Source organism: Nothobranchius furzeri, chromosome 12 (genome assembly GCF_043380555.1).
Source record: "Nothobranchius furzeri strain GRZ-AD chromosome 12, NfurGRZ-RIMD1, whole genome shotgun sequence".
NCBI lineage: Eukaryota > Metazoa > Chordata > Actinopteri > Cyprinodontiformes > Nothobranchiidae > Nothobranchius > Nothobranchius furzeri.
In genome coordinates this window covers 3,906,481-3,920,667 of record NC_091752.1, presented here as the reverse complement: position 1 = coordinate 3,920,667, position 14,187 = coordinate 3,906,481, and the positions used below count along the sequence as shown (strand labels likewise).

The window sequence follows — 14,187 nt, the reverse complement described above, 5'->3', positions numbered from 1 at the left end:
TAAAGACATGATCAGAAACAGGTTACAGCTGGATGATCTAGGAAGGTAGAAGATCAGGACGTCTGAGCGGTGAACAGGTGAGCGGACCTTCGGGACGTCCCGCTGTCACGCTAAGAAGGTCACGGCTGCAGATCCGCACCTGCAGCAGCGAATCTGCGGGGGGTCTGCAGCCGTAGATATTCATCACGTCTTCCTCGTTCTTCACGGGCCGTGATGCGCTTGGATGAAAACATCTACCTCTTTAGCTCCTGATCAGCTGATGACAGCTTCAACACACCGCGCTGCTTAACGCACGCATGACCTTATCAGTAACAGAAACGACGTTTTGATAAAAGAAGACGTGGGCCGCTGCTTTAAAAAAAGTGAGGCGTGAACCGGAAAAGCTTCAGCCGATCACAACTCAACAACGGATTATGAAAGAACAGATAACGCTCGAAACACGCAGATTCTTCATGATGTGAGAGGTGAGTCTCCACTTTGTTTTGGTTGTTTTGGCGTCGACATCATCCTAGCGCGCCGACACCTCTCTCTCCCTGCTGCAGCTGAAGTGTGGCGGTCAGAAATCCTGTTGCTCAACGTTCGACAAGCACATAGTAACGCACAACCTTCCGTCCCCAGTAACGGTAACGGCGTTGCAACGGCGGGAAAAGTAATTAATTAGATTATTCCGTTACCTATAAAAGAACGCCGTTAGAAACGCCGTTATACTTAAACGGCGTTACTCCCAACACTGAACACGAGACCTAACTATTTTTGGAAGAGTCATTCTCTCTAAAGCAGAAGGAATCTCTAAATTAATATACCCCTGCCATTCTCTCTATATATCTCCCAGAAATATTAAGAAAGGTAGCTCCATAATTTTCCAGTTTCTCTGGAGAAACAAAACTCATTATATTAGAAGGTCCCAGTTAGCAAAGGATTACAACAAAGGTGGTGTTAAAACCTTGGATTTTGAGTCCTTAGTTGGAACCTTTAAAGTTAATTGGCTCAAAGCTTGTTTAACTCAGTCTGATTCTATGTGGTTCCATATACCCAAATCTTTATTTAAGAAACTAGGAGGATTGGAATTTTTGTTAAAATGTGATTTCCAGATCAACAAAATTCCAATGAAACTTTCAAACTTTCATAGACAAATTCTTTTGTTTTGGAAAATGGCATTTACGCACAATTTTTCTCCCCACATGTCAACATTATGGAACAACAGAGTAGTTACGGTTAACGGAAAGTCCCTTTACATTAGAAACTGGCATGAGAAAGGTATTCTGTTTATACATGACCTCATGGACTCAAATGGGAATTTCCTTGACGTTAAATCATTTACACAAAAATTTAACTTTAACTGTGGTCAAAAAGAATTCCATAAAGTTTGTAGAGCTTTCCCAGCGGCGCTACGGCTCCTAATACATAATAATATGTTATATTCTAAGGTTTCACCAACACGGCCTAATCGTAAAATAGGTGAATTCAGGCTACTGGACAGTAAATTGGGAAATAAAATCATTAATGCAAATTTTAAAGCTATTCTATATCAAGGTTTTACTGCTGGAAGGTTTTTACAAGCCCCTAATAGGGACCAATCCTTTATGGAAAAAGCCTTTTCTAAATTTGTAAAGTGGCCAGTTGCACCCAAAGTCAAAGAAACACATTTTAAAGTAATCAATAATGTTTACCCAGTTGCTGATTTTCTAGAGAGAAGGTTCAAATTTGAAAGTATGCAGTGTGCTTTTTGTGACTCAGCCTGTGAGACATTACATCATCTCTTTTTTTGGTGCCCAATATCAACTAATTTCTGGCGGCAAATATATAATTGGATTTCACTAAAAATTAATAATATTCCAAGATTTGAAGTTGATCATATTATTTTCTACATGGATAATCTGCCTCCTTTTATATCGGATATGATCAACTTAGTGATTCTCCTTGGGAAATACCATATTCACTGTAGCAAGTGGAAAAACCTATTACCCTCCTTTGCCAGATTTATGAATGACTTTAAACAATATTTTTCCTCGCTTAATCATCTAGAATCAGGCCGATTTGCTACAATTTATGACAAAATCTCATCTCTCTTGGTCTTAGACTATTAGGCTCTTATCTTCTGTGCTACAGGATTGTATTTGTATTTGCAGGAGTATTATTTGGATGTTGTGTTTGCATTAACCCCCCGTCTTGTGTCTTGATTTTTGTAATGTCCCTTTTATTTTTGCTATGTCCCTTTTGTTTTCACGTATCTATTTTATGATGTACATAGATGCTGTCATGTTATTCACTAAGCTGTTGGTTTTGGCTGTTGTATTGATGAGACTGTAATCCTCAACGAGAATATGTATCTGGTTCAATTATAAATAAAGAATTAAAAAAAAAAGTTTCCCAATGCCAAGGAACCTCACCTTGATGTCTTGGTCCCGCCCCGGTTGCCTAGGAGATACTGTATGTCATCAGGAACCGGGAAGGCATGCTCCAATGTTCATGTTCTTCCGAGGCGTCTGTTCTCCGTTTGTTAGCCGTTTAGCTTGTGAGCAAGGATTCACTGGAGGTGTCTTGTAGCCTAGCCTTGGTCAAACATTTCCCAGAATACACCGCGGTATTTTCAAAAGGATGGCGGATCAGAAGCTGGCAGCTACTTCAGGGGAAATTTCCAGTTTAACTGTAAGGCAACTAACTAATTGTAGCTATCGGGCTGATATCTGTAAAGTTTTTTTTAGATCTAAAGAAGTTAGCTACGGCGGGTTAGATGCTAGTAGTTGCAGCTTCGATGGCTAGCAGGTAACACATTACACATTTAATTTAACAAATATATACACAATTGAAAAAAGAGCTTGTTATATATTTATATTGAAACTTATATGTATAAAATACAATGTTATCTCCCACATCACGTGACTTGAAGTGACCGCCGCGGTCATGTGATGCAAGTGTGTTCCATTTAATCATTTTCTTTGACCAAGGAAGGACAGTGTCCTCGTAAGCAAGGTGCCTGACCTAGCAAGACACCGCCTTGCGAGGCCAGGCGCCTTGACATTGAGAAACACCCCAAATGTCGGTGTTTTATGTATCAGAACATGATAAAACAGATCTGTTCTTCACCAGGTTCTAAAGTTAATCAAACGTAAACTTAACCATGTTGGGTATTTTTATAATTGTACCTTTTTGAGGCCTAAAATATGCCCAATTTGTGTTATTAACACTTCATGAATCTCTGTGTCTGCCAACTGTGGCTGTTCACGAAAAGTTGAGCAGAGAAGCTCGTTTGCAGTCAAGGATGTTGATTCCAACCAAACCTCTGTAAGGATGTTTATTCCAACCAAACCTCTGTAAGGATGTTTATTCCAACCAAACCTCTGTACCTCTATAACCTGAGAAGGCCCCGCCTTCTCCTCCATCCTTTGCTGAATAAAGCCCCTGGGAAACTGAGGAGACTTGGGAGTAACGTGGGGGACAGCCTCGGAGGAGGTTCCTCTGCGTTAACTCTCCATTATTTTGGGGAGTCAGTGTAAAATGTCTTCCTTGTTGTCATGAGTGTTATTTCAGGTTCCAGGGTTATGGAGATTAAAAATTACCTAACATTTGGTGGAGGATGCGGGCATGCAGAGCTGGTGACCTGAAGGCTTTCCCCAGGAACAGAGGGGGGCTGGTTAGCTCCATGGAGGGGTTTCTGCGCCCAGCTCTCGCATGACGATTCATGGACATTACAAATAATCTCTCTCTCTCTCTGTGTGTCGTCCTTTAAGGTAATATGGGATAAATCTAAAATTACCTATCAAACCACATCCCCCCCCCCAAAAAAAAGACAAAACTGTGTGTGAACAGCTAAGCACACCTACACTACTTCACAAAGACTTACAAATCTCACTTTCGCACATACCCCCTCTCATCTGTCAACAATGGCTCTGTTCCGAGCTCTTCACCTCACAGCAGCCAATCAGAGGATGGCTGGGCATGGCCAGCAACAGCTTATTTGCAATACAGTGACAGAGCCTTCAACGGCTCATTCTGGAAGGTACTGACACGATCAACAATGGAGATGAGATGCTTTGTGTGAGATGGATTTATTGCAAAGAACTTCATGAACATGTTTAGTTTCGGCCATGGAACTGTTACAACTAGTTAAAAAAGGTGTGGTATGTCCCCGTTAAGTAGGAAACCATCACCAGGAGCTACTAATTAAATATATTGACTAACTGGTCATCATTAGTATGAGTGTCTATGAAAGCAGGAGTTTTACTGGTCTGGAACATACATGTGTGTGTTAAAATAATACTTAACGGTTTCCTGCTTCTCTGCCTCACTAGTTGAAAGCGGAACAACTCTGTTGCAGCCTGTTGTAGCTAGCGCTAACATTGAGCTAACATTAACATGAGCCAACTAATACTAAAAAACACCATGAAGTGAATGGTAAATGGCCTGCATTCCTATAGCGCGTTCTTAGGATTCTACAATCCCCCAAGGTGCTTAACCCATTCACACTCTGGTGATGAGCTACAATGTAGCCACAGCTGCCCTGGGGAGCAATGACAGAAGCAAGACTGCTGAGCACAGGTGCCACCAGTCCCTTTGACCACCACCAGCAGGCAAGGTGGGTTAAGTGTCTTGCCCAAGGACACAACAGCAGCATTCTCTGGCGGGAGATGGGATCGAACCTGCGACCTTCCAAATACTGGACAACCTGCTCTACCTCCTGAGCTACTGCTTTAAAAAGTAAAAAAATTATCCACACTGTTGGACAAAAAATATTATTATTCACAAGTCCAGTAGCAACAAAGCCAGGTCATTATCAGTCCATGATTTTGTAGCCTCCTTTAGCTTCCTCAAACTAGCGTAGGCCGCGCCGATGTTCATTCTGGTTTTAGCTGTTGCTTCGCCTCCAAAGACATTACTTTTACTTTAACCTCCAGACTTTGCCATGATGCCAACAAAAAAGCAAACCTTTGTTTCTTGTTGGGCTTTTTATTGATGGTCATTTAACTAAAAAATCTAACTGCTAGCCTTAATATCAGCTAGGAACAGAGTAAACAGCTAGCACCCGTAAAGCAGGTAGAGAGCTCTCGCTAGGGCACCCACCCACTCCACAAACGGTTAAAGCTTGGTTTATGCTTGGCGCGTCCGTGAGGTCCGCACGGCTCCGTACGGCGAAATTGCGTCATTTTAACAACCACGCCCCTCCACCGCGCCTCCGCACGGCCCAAAATTTCCGCAACGCGCACCTAGGAAATTTTCTAACCACGCAGATGGTCGGACGCGAAAAAACATGGCGGACCGGCAGGAACTAGAATGGCAGAGGTTCGTAAATACAGACATTTGTATGATTCAGCTCTCAGAGATCACCGTGATCAACATGTTGTTAATAATTCTTGGAGAGAAATAGCTCGCACTGTCGGAAAAGACGAGAACGCTGTTAAAAATGCTGAAATGCCATGTTGTATACAACAGTAATTCTTACTTCTACTATAGTGTAGTGTTGGATGCATGCTGTAGAGCTCCATGCTGCCTCCTACAGTTTGGGAGAATATTGGCTCACCGCAGAGACAAGCCGCACGAACCATAAACGTTGCAAGTTGTGAAGCGTGTTCCATCCGCGAGCCGCATCACCAAGCGGAAAGTAAATGCGTCAAGCATAAACCAAGCTTTTGTGTGGTTTCTGGTCAGCAGAGGGCTGCTGAGTGATGTCCAACGTGATGTTGAAAAGGTTTCTACCTACAAAATCACTGAAACCAACTTTTTAATGAAAAGCTGACAGTGTTTAAACTGTTTTGTGCCATTTAAAAAAAACATCTTTTATATAGCACCTCTCAGGATAAAAATTACAAGGCGCTTCACAAGAACAAAAAAATTGTAAATATAAAAATTGATTATGTATATATATATATAAAAAATATATATGTACATGTATATATATATATATATGTATGTATATATATATATATATATATATATATATATATATATATATATATATATATATATACGTATATATACACACACACATGGAGGAAAGCCATCAACAACGACCTCTGAGGAGTATATTTTACTGATGATTAATTTGAGAAGGGTTCAACTCAAATGCTACATCTCAGGCTCTACAGGCCTTGATCAGCAGGTTAAAGGTCAAGGTTCGAGACAGGACTGTTCAAAAGAGCCTGAACGAGTCTGGCTTGTGTAGAAAGGCAGCAAGAGAAAAACTATTTTCTCAAGAAAAAAAAACACTGAAGCATAAAGTTTTATCAGAAAGAACCACAGCATTTCTGGAACAATGTCATTTGGACAAATAGGGCAGGACCAAAGTATGGACAATGTTTGGTGAAACCACAACAGCTCATACCAGCACTGTGGTGGAGGGTTGATTGTTTGGGCTCCTGGCCATAACTGAGACTACCATGACCTCCTTGTAGACTAAAGAATTCTAGAACCTAATGTGTGTCCATCTGACAACTGATTGGAACAAACTGGATCATAAAACAAGACCTTAATCCCAAAATCAGAACAACAGAATGACTACAAAAGAAAAGAAGGTGTTGCAGTGGCCCAACAGTCCAGACCTCAACCTGTGATGGGACCATGAGAGCTGTGCAGAGCCTAAAGTCTGCAAATCCAACAACTGACAGAGGGTGGACTTTCATTTTACCATGACTGTATGTTTCACAAGGACATGTCTATTTGCTACTTATGGTCCCATTACCAGAAAATAAAGGACTCATTAGCTGTGTTTCCATTAGCTGAACTTCAAGGTAAAGTCTGGGACAGGGTAACTGAACGGGAAATGTGATGTCCCAGTCCTCTCAGGTGTTGTGTCTCCATTCAAATTCAGCCCGTTCAGAACTTCATGGATGACAGCAAATCGAGACTGCTTTGGCAGTGAGTGATGTCACTGATCAGCGTCAAAAAGCATCTACATCAACATTAAAAGCATTTATTCTATCGAGGAAAATCATGATTTAATCCCTTCAGAGGCCGAGAGCAGCTGTGTGATGTAAAATGTGATCAATGACCAGAAGACGTGTTGAATTTTACCACGCTCTGTGAGACAACAAAGCCCTGTTAATTAAGTCGTGGGGGAATTTCCCCCTTTTTTCCAGTTTTGGGAGTTTAGTAACAACTGTGGGGGAATTCTGCCGTGCTTTCCAGTGTCGGGAGTTGGATTTGAAGCGCGATCTGTGCTTATTTTCTTTTGCTTCCGTTCTGCTTCAGCAGCAACTCTTCTCATTTTACTAATGTCGGTTGTTTTGGACGACGTCTGCTGATGTCATTTCCTGCTGTGTTAGCGTGAGCTAACCAAAGGTTCCGCTCAGCTACTCCACTGGGGCGTTCGGAGTTTCTACCCCTGAGCAGGTACTCAGAAGGTTACTGATAACCGTCCGGAAAGCAGCCGCTCGGTCAACGGCCGCTCGATCAGCCCGGTCAAGAGGAGACACGCACATGTCGGGAAGTTCCTGTAAATCTACCCTGAAGCCCTGGTAATGGAAACGGAGCTAATGTCACACACTCAAAGCACCTTTCTGTGACTTGTTAAGACAGACGGAGTGTAATGTCAAATCAACCAGCAGGTCCAACACAAAGAAGATTGGAGACCGACTTCAAACAGTACACTGAGGCAGGGGGTGACTATGGTCAGATGAACACATAGAGGATGGGTTCAGTAACATAGACTGACCCTCATCAGTCTCTAAACTACCGTTTTACAAACTACTGATTCCAACAAGATGGCTAGTTTATGTAGTTTTGTTTTGTTCTGTTTAAAAGATAATTGAAAGGGAACGTTTACAGCATATGTTGGAATTCAGTTTCACAAAAACCCACAAAGTTCAATATTTGGTAAATAAACTAAACTTTAACGGATCCGTGTTGCTAAAGTTAGCTTCCGATTTAGCATTATGTCTCTTTGACCAACTCCAGTTTGAAAGCATACGAAACTTTGTCTACGACCGATCACGCTGCAGGTCTTAATGCTCTTCTGATTTTCTGCTCAGATCGAATGTTTTGTGCAGTTTTGTGAATCCTGTCATGACATAAAGGCAGGACAAAACACAACACGATTCATTCAGAACTACAAACGAACGTAAACTGGGTTGGATTATAAAAAAAATTGGTCTTTAAAGTCTTTTAAACTACATGTTTATTCTGTAATCTGTGAAAGCTTCATTTGATATGTGGGAGTTTAGGAAAGAGGTATTTTAAGGAGTTATTCTTAGAGCTAGTCCAGATTAAAAACCAAATATTTGAGCCTGTTTAAATCTGGACTAAAATGTGCTTTATTAATATAAAAATGTTGATTTTAAAACACTAAAGTGGTCCTTTTAGATTTTTCACAAATAGAATTTCAGAAAAAACGAACTTCAGTAAAGATTCTGCTTTTAGTTTAGAAAAATTGAGTCCATGGTGGGACATTCTAGTTTTCAAACTGAAGCTGATCAGATGGTCCGCGTGGAAAAAACCTCTCAGCTGAACCAAAATCTGGAATCAGAAGCTAACTTCAGCCTTGAGTCGTTTCCCTGATTCTCTGCACTAATCTCACCCTTGGATCCACAGACGCCTAGAAATCTGACATTTGACTCATTCAACATTTTGACATTTTTCTTAACCAAACATGTTCTGATGTAAGGGGGGAAATACCGTGTTGCTTGTAGATGGGAGGTTTTCTGTAGATGTTGCTCCCCTGATCTGAAAACAATAATATACAGAAGCAAAAGACATTTGAGTAAAGGAGTAAACAGTAACGTGTTAAATAAACAAAAGACCAATTAAAAAAATGACAAGATTGCATGAAATGCTTCCCCATTTCCTTTTGTAGTTATCAAAAAAAAAAAAATAAAAACAGTAAAGAAAATACCTAAAAGCTCAAGGAAATGGAGTACGGTGGCAGAAAGAAACAAAAGTAAGGCGGCGCGGTGAGCAGTGACAGGGTGCGCTCCAGCTCCTACCTGGGACGTGGAAATGTTTTGGGGTCTGACAGAGAGGCGGGGTGACCGGCCGGCTGTCGGGCCTGAGCGGAAGGGGTGAGCTCCGGCCACTGGGCGGGTCAGTGCCTCCAGTGAGAAGAACCAAGAACAGAACATAAGCAGAGACACTGAAGGGGGAACCGCAGTCTGAACAGAGTAACACATAGGGACAAACAGGACAGGGGGCGGAAGTTCTGGTGGGACTCATCCAGTTTGGTTCTGAGGAATCCCGTAACAGGGAAGACCTGAAGCAGATGCTCAGGAGATGGACGGAGAACTTATAAACATGATAAAGAGTCACAGTGAGGAAAGTCACGGCTTTCATTTTATTTGTACACCTTAGAGATAATTTATTTAATGTTGGAGTGAATATTAGATTTGGTTTTCCAACTTTAAAGCTGGGGTTCGTAGCACGACGTCGTTAAAGAGAGGAGCAGAAGAATTTGAAAATCAAACAGCAATAGCTCCTGCCCCTGCTCCCCTTCAGGAAGGAGCTGAAAGCCACGCCTCACACTGACAACGTGCACACAACAAGCCTAATGAACAAGAAATGCTTTTGACATGTTCCTGCTCAAACACACCCGATTCTAACTGCTGAATTATCTCCTCAGCTTTCATCAAGTTCTGCAGGAGTTCAAGCAAAGAAACATCTAGAACCTGCACTCATGATGCTAGCACACCCCTGCTAATGCTACAACAGGCTAAAACAATAGTCCCATGTAGCATATGGTTACACGCAATGCAAATCACTTAGCTCCAAAAGACAAAAGATCACTTTTTTTCCTCCTTCCTCTCCTTTCACAGTTAGCTCAAAGTTTACAGACAGTACTGCAATGCAGCAGGTTGAGTTAGCATTTAAGCTAGTTTAGTGTGCTAAGCTAACTGTGTGTCACAGCGACAACTCTCTCTTGTGGATAGAAACACTGTCAATAGAGCCTGAATCAAGCAACTTCCATCTACTTCCAGTCCATTCATAAAAACGTCTTTGTGTTGCACATGTGAATAAATAGTCAATGTGTTTTGTTGCGGGTTTCATTCCATTTTGGCTGTTAACACAGACGAGAGCGCAATGAGCAGCGTCTTCTTCAACAGTCAAACAGCACCGAATAACTAATTAACACTTAGCATAAACATTCACATCCTTAGCTCGACCTTAATAGGAAAGTAAGTCAGTTACAACTCACTCCTTTCAAGCACACTGCATTTATAGCAGCATCAATAAGTCCTAGAACACATGGTAAAAGTTAGCTTAGCTGTTAGCAAAGGTGTCCCGCCTCAGTTGAGCCATGGATTTACCATGTGATGTCAGTAAATTTTAAAGACACATTTTGATGCCAAAAAAGGGCTCGTTTTCGAAAGGTGGCAACACTTTAGGTTTTGTGTTGTTGTATTTGGGTAAATTTGACTCCAACTGCTCATCTCACAAAAATTACCTCATCAAACCAGACAAGGAGAACATCGGTTGTGAGTTTAGTGAGCTTCACTTCCTTCTCCCAGGAGAGGGGCTAAAGGGACAAATGGCCTATTTTATATCATAGAACATTGTCAGATAGTGACTTTTACACATTTTAAGAGACTTTTTTAAAAAGTTAACTACGTACCCCAGCTTTATGGAGGACGGCTAAAACCAAACAGAAAAAGCCTGGTAGCTACTTTGGCTCAAAGTCAAAGAACCAAAACATGAATCTGGCTCGTCTCTGATGGGAAATGGGGATGGATCCAGATGAGAGGTGGCGCCAAGTGAGAATGATGATGCTTTGCCTCACACTGGGGGGTGTCGGGGGTCAGACAAAAGCAGACGGGGGCCCTTACCTTGGCTATGGGGGAGGAAGTGATGTCTGAAAGGGGAAGTGGGGCGAGAGTCACTATTTCTGGAGCCCACACTGTTACTGCACAAGGAGGAGCAGAGCTTCTGCATGCCTGTCAGAGCCTCTGCAAGGAGGGAGAGTGTGGGGAGAGGGGCACCGAGAGCAGGCAATGGAGTGGGAGATTATGGGGGAGGGATAAAGGGTAAAACAGTGAGAGGCAAAAGAAAAGGAAGATACGAGAGTCATAAACAACGAGTGAACAACTAGGTTTAAACTCTGAATCAAAAGAAACTAATAAAAACGGGTTTCAAAAGATGCAAAATTGACTTTAGGGTTGTTATTTCACAAAAGATGATGTTAAAGTTATTTAAGAAGTTCATAACCTAAAGTCAATTTTGTTGAATCTTTCGAAGTGGTTAAAAGATCAGAGGGAGGGAATTACACAGCTTTAGAGTAATGTCATCAATCCAGTTTATAGAAACGCTGAAATCATTCGGTTTGAAAATAAACACACGCGTAATGGTCCCTCCAACAGTACCCACCAGGTCTGTGGAAATGCTGCGGTGACCTTGACAGGGTGGGGGTGTAACCATGGCGATTATATACCGGTGACCCTATGGATCCCTGACTGGTGGACCTTTGGAGGATGCGGTCCCTCTTGTCGTAACAAACCTGACAGACACAGGGATCATTACTCAAAATGTAGATTTACAGTTCTGTGAAAACATATTTGCACCTTTTTTTCCCAGCAGCCCCAGACCATCACACTTCCACCATCATGTCTGACTGCTGCCATATGGGACCCTCCCATTGATGCCATTTATTAAAAGGTGTAGGTCACTCATTTAATCAATACATTTGCAGTGGTCTCTATAAGAATGGATGCCTTGTAAGTTGTACTCATTTGGGGGCGCCTCAGATTTGCTTTTTTGAGGAACTAGCAGAATGCCACATCAGAATTGAGTTTCAGACAGCAAGATCTGAAGTCTTATCTCCTCATATTCGGAAACGTGATCATATTTGGAACAATGCGACTACCACTGACTCGGTTTGCTCTGTAATGTTGATGTTTTATCTCCACAAATAACACAAGCCTGGAGGAGTTCTGCTGTGTGGTGGAGTTGTTAATGCTAATGGTTAGCTTCTACTAGCCGAGACATTATCTGCTCTTTCATGGACGCTAAACCAACAACTACATTCCCTGTCATGAGTCGCGAGTCAAGATGGGTGAGTCCATTATTGTTAAGGGACATTGTTATGTAGATCTGTCAGTATTTTCAAATCCTCAAATACATCAGAAGCTGACGCAGGAGAAAGGTGTAGGAGACTATCTTCATGCTCAGCCTGCATGAAAAACTCAAGAGTGACTAATTATAATCAGAAATAATCAAAAATAGGTTTCAGCATTTCACTCCTTCAATATTCATAATGTGCAAATATCTCACCTCGGATTGGCTAACAGCAACACTCTTCCGCTGCCTTTGTTACCAAAACTCAGAATACTTAAAATCCTATTTCACTGGGTAAAAAAAAAAATGTAACGTTGATGTTTAATCTCCACAAATAAAATGAGCCTGGACATGATACGCAGTGTTGTAGCTTCTAACAGCCAAGTTGTGTTTTGCATTCTCCTTCCTGGGGGTGGTCCCAAGCCAAGATGGGTGGAGCCATGAACACAATTTTTCCCTTTGTCATTTAGATTTATAAACGCAAAATAAGGCTGCATGAACTACCGTGTAATCTTAAAGACTGGAACCGATTTAGGAGTGCAGCAATAAACTTTGGTCTTGGCTGAATTCAGACTAGCTGTTAGCTCATCAGTCCTGAGGGATATTTACTCCATTTCTCTAAACTGAGGTCATTCAGGAAGCTCTTTACAATGGCCACAACTTTTACATAGAAACACACTTTATAACTGAAGAATGTTCACATACACTGAACAGCCGGCTCACCTCTCCTGACGGGGTCGGTGACATGTTTCTGGAAGACTGGAAAGAATCAAAGAAAGCAGAGTTACATTGCTTCACGCTGATGTTGCTCCTACATCCATTGTTGTTTTTTGTAATGTGAGTTTTTATTGCACACAGTGGCACAGCTTACTATGTCCTCGGGCAGAGGGGAACGTTCCCTTCTGATGCTGTGGAGCTGAGAGGAACAAAAAAATAAAAGATCAAATATGAAAAAGAGGAAAAATAAAGAATATTTTACTGTAGTGTGTGTTTTCACCTCTCCCACACCCTCGTGTCTCTCCTCCCTCTCATCCAGGGATGTGGTGTACATAGGTTCGTAGGTAATGAGATCGGGACGCTCAATGTCGTAAATGGCTTTGACTTTTGGAATGGCAGCTAGGTCTCTGTAATCAAGGATCTCATTGTCTACTTTTGCCTGGTGGAACATGCAAACACAGATTGTTATGATTCCATGTCACTGAGCTCTTTGTAGGAGTTAGATCAGCGTCAGGGTACGGAAGCCGAGAGACATTTCTCACATAGATGGTGTGACCCGGTGAGCCAGGTATACTTGAACCAGGTCTGGAACAAATACTCTCAGACGATGACCTCGTAGGCTAAGAAATGCAAACACAAGAGTAGCTATAAGTCAAACGAATCACCTGTCAGATAGTATATGCACCACCATCCAACTCTAGCTGCTTTCTGTATATAAATCATCACCCAAAACACCCAAAAGTACAACATTTATCCCTTAAATGCAGCGTGAGCAATTAAAGAAACACCCTGTGAGTACACTTTACGAAATACATGAAAGTACTTTGATACACAAACATGTCATATCATAATTAGGTCATTCATTTGCACATTTGCAAAGTGAATGAGCTCTGTAGCTCCGTGTTTTGATGCTGTTGAGAACCTCATGCTTGTTTATGTTCAAGGATGGCAGCAGCAGGTCTGAATGGAGCGCAGTTAGATGGATGGGTAATTTAGCACGTCTCATCAGCGCCGCCGAATCTGTGTGCATCTTTGTTTCATGCACCTGTCACATGGGTACAGTAGGGGCAGGTGGCGGCGTACAGTAAGTCGAATCCGATGCACATGGAACACAGGATGGTGATGTCAGTTCAGAGTTAATACTGAATACAGTACCTGCCTTTCTGTTTTTTGGAGGAATAAGAGGGACGGAGGCAAAAGCTGTGGAGGAAGGGAGAGGGGGGGGGGGGGGGGTCACAGAACATCACACAGGGGTTGTGCCTCTTCTAGTTGACTCATAATTCACACACACACACACACACACACACACACACACACACACACACACACACACACACACACACACACACACACACACACACACACACACACACTCTCTCCACACAGCTTCAGCAGACAGATCACCTAAACCACAGCAGGTTAAGTCTTAACGAGTCTAAATGGGAACGATAATGGCTCGTGTTGAACTTCCTGTTAAATATTTCCAGTCTCCGTCTTGTT

General features: G+C 42.1%; 1 protein-coding gene across 12 annotated transcripts in view; it reads right to left on the bottom strand.

Annotated features, from left to right (window-relative positions):
- The window catches only part of LOC107375405 (actin-binding LIM protein 1), a 69,702-nt gene that overhangs the window by 10,570 nt on the left and 44,945 nt on the right, over positions 1–14,187 (bottom strand). For 9 of the 12 annotated variants that reach the window (XR_011515636.1, XR_011515637.1, XR_011515633.1 and 6 more), the window contains 9 exons: positions 13,843–13,887; positions 13,230–13,307; positions 12,968–13,126; positions 12,842–12,886; positions 12,694–12,729; positions 11,284–11,413; positions 10,746–10,865; positions 8,916–9,020; positions 8,608–8,655 (listed from right to left, as the gene is read on the bottom strand). Coding sequence is in view for 2 of the 12 variants with exons in the window: in XM_070542155.1 (XP_070398256.1) it covers positions 8,608–8,655; positions 8,916–9,020; positions 10,746–10,865; positions 11,284–11,413; positions 12,694–12,729; positions 12,842–12,886; positions 12,968–13,126; positions 13,230–13,307; positions 13,843–13,887 (766 nt within the window). In the remaining 10 variants the exon portion in view is untranslated. The remainder of the gene's footprint in view (positions 1–8,607; positions 8,656–8,915; positions 9,021–10,745; positions 10,866–11,283; positions 11,414–12,693; positions 12,730–12,841; positions 12,887–12,967; positions 13,127–13,229; positions 13,308–13,842; positions 13,888–14,187) is intronic. The other 3 variants (XR_011515631.1, XM_070542156.1, XR_011515635.1) reach the window with 2 other exon arrangements.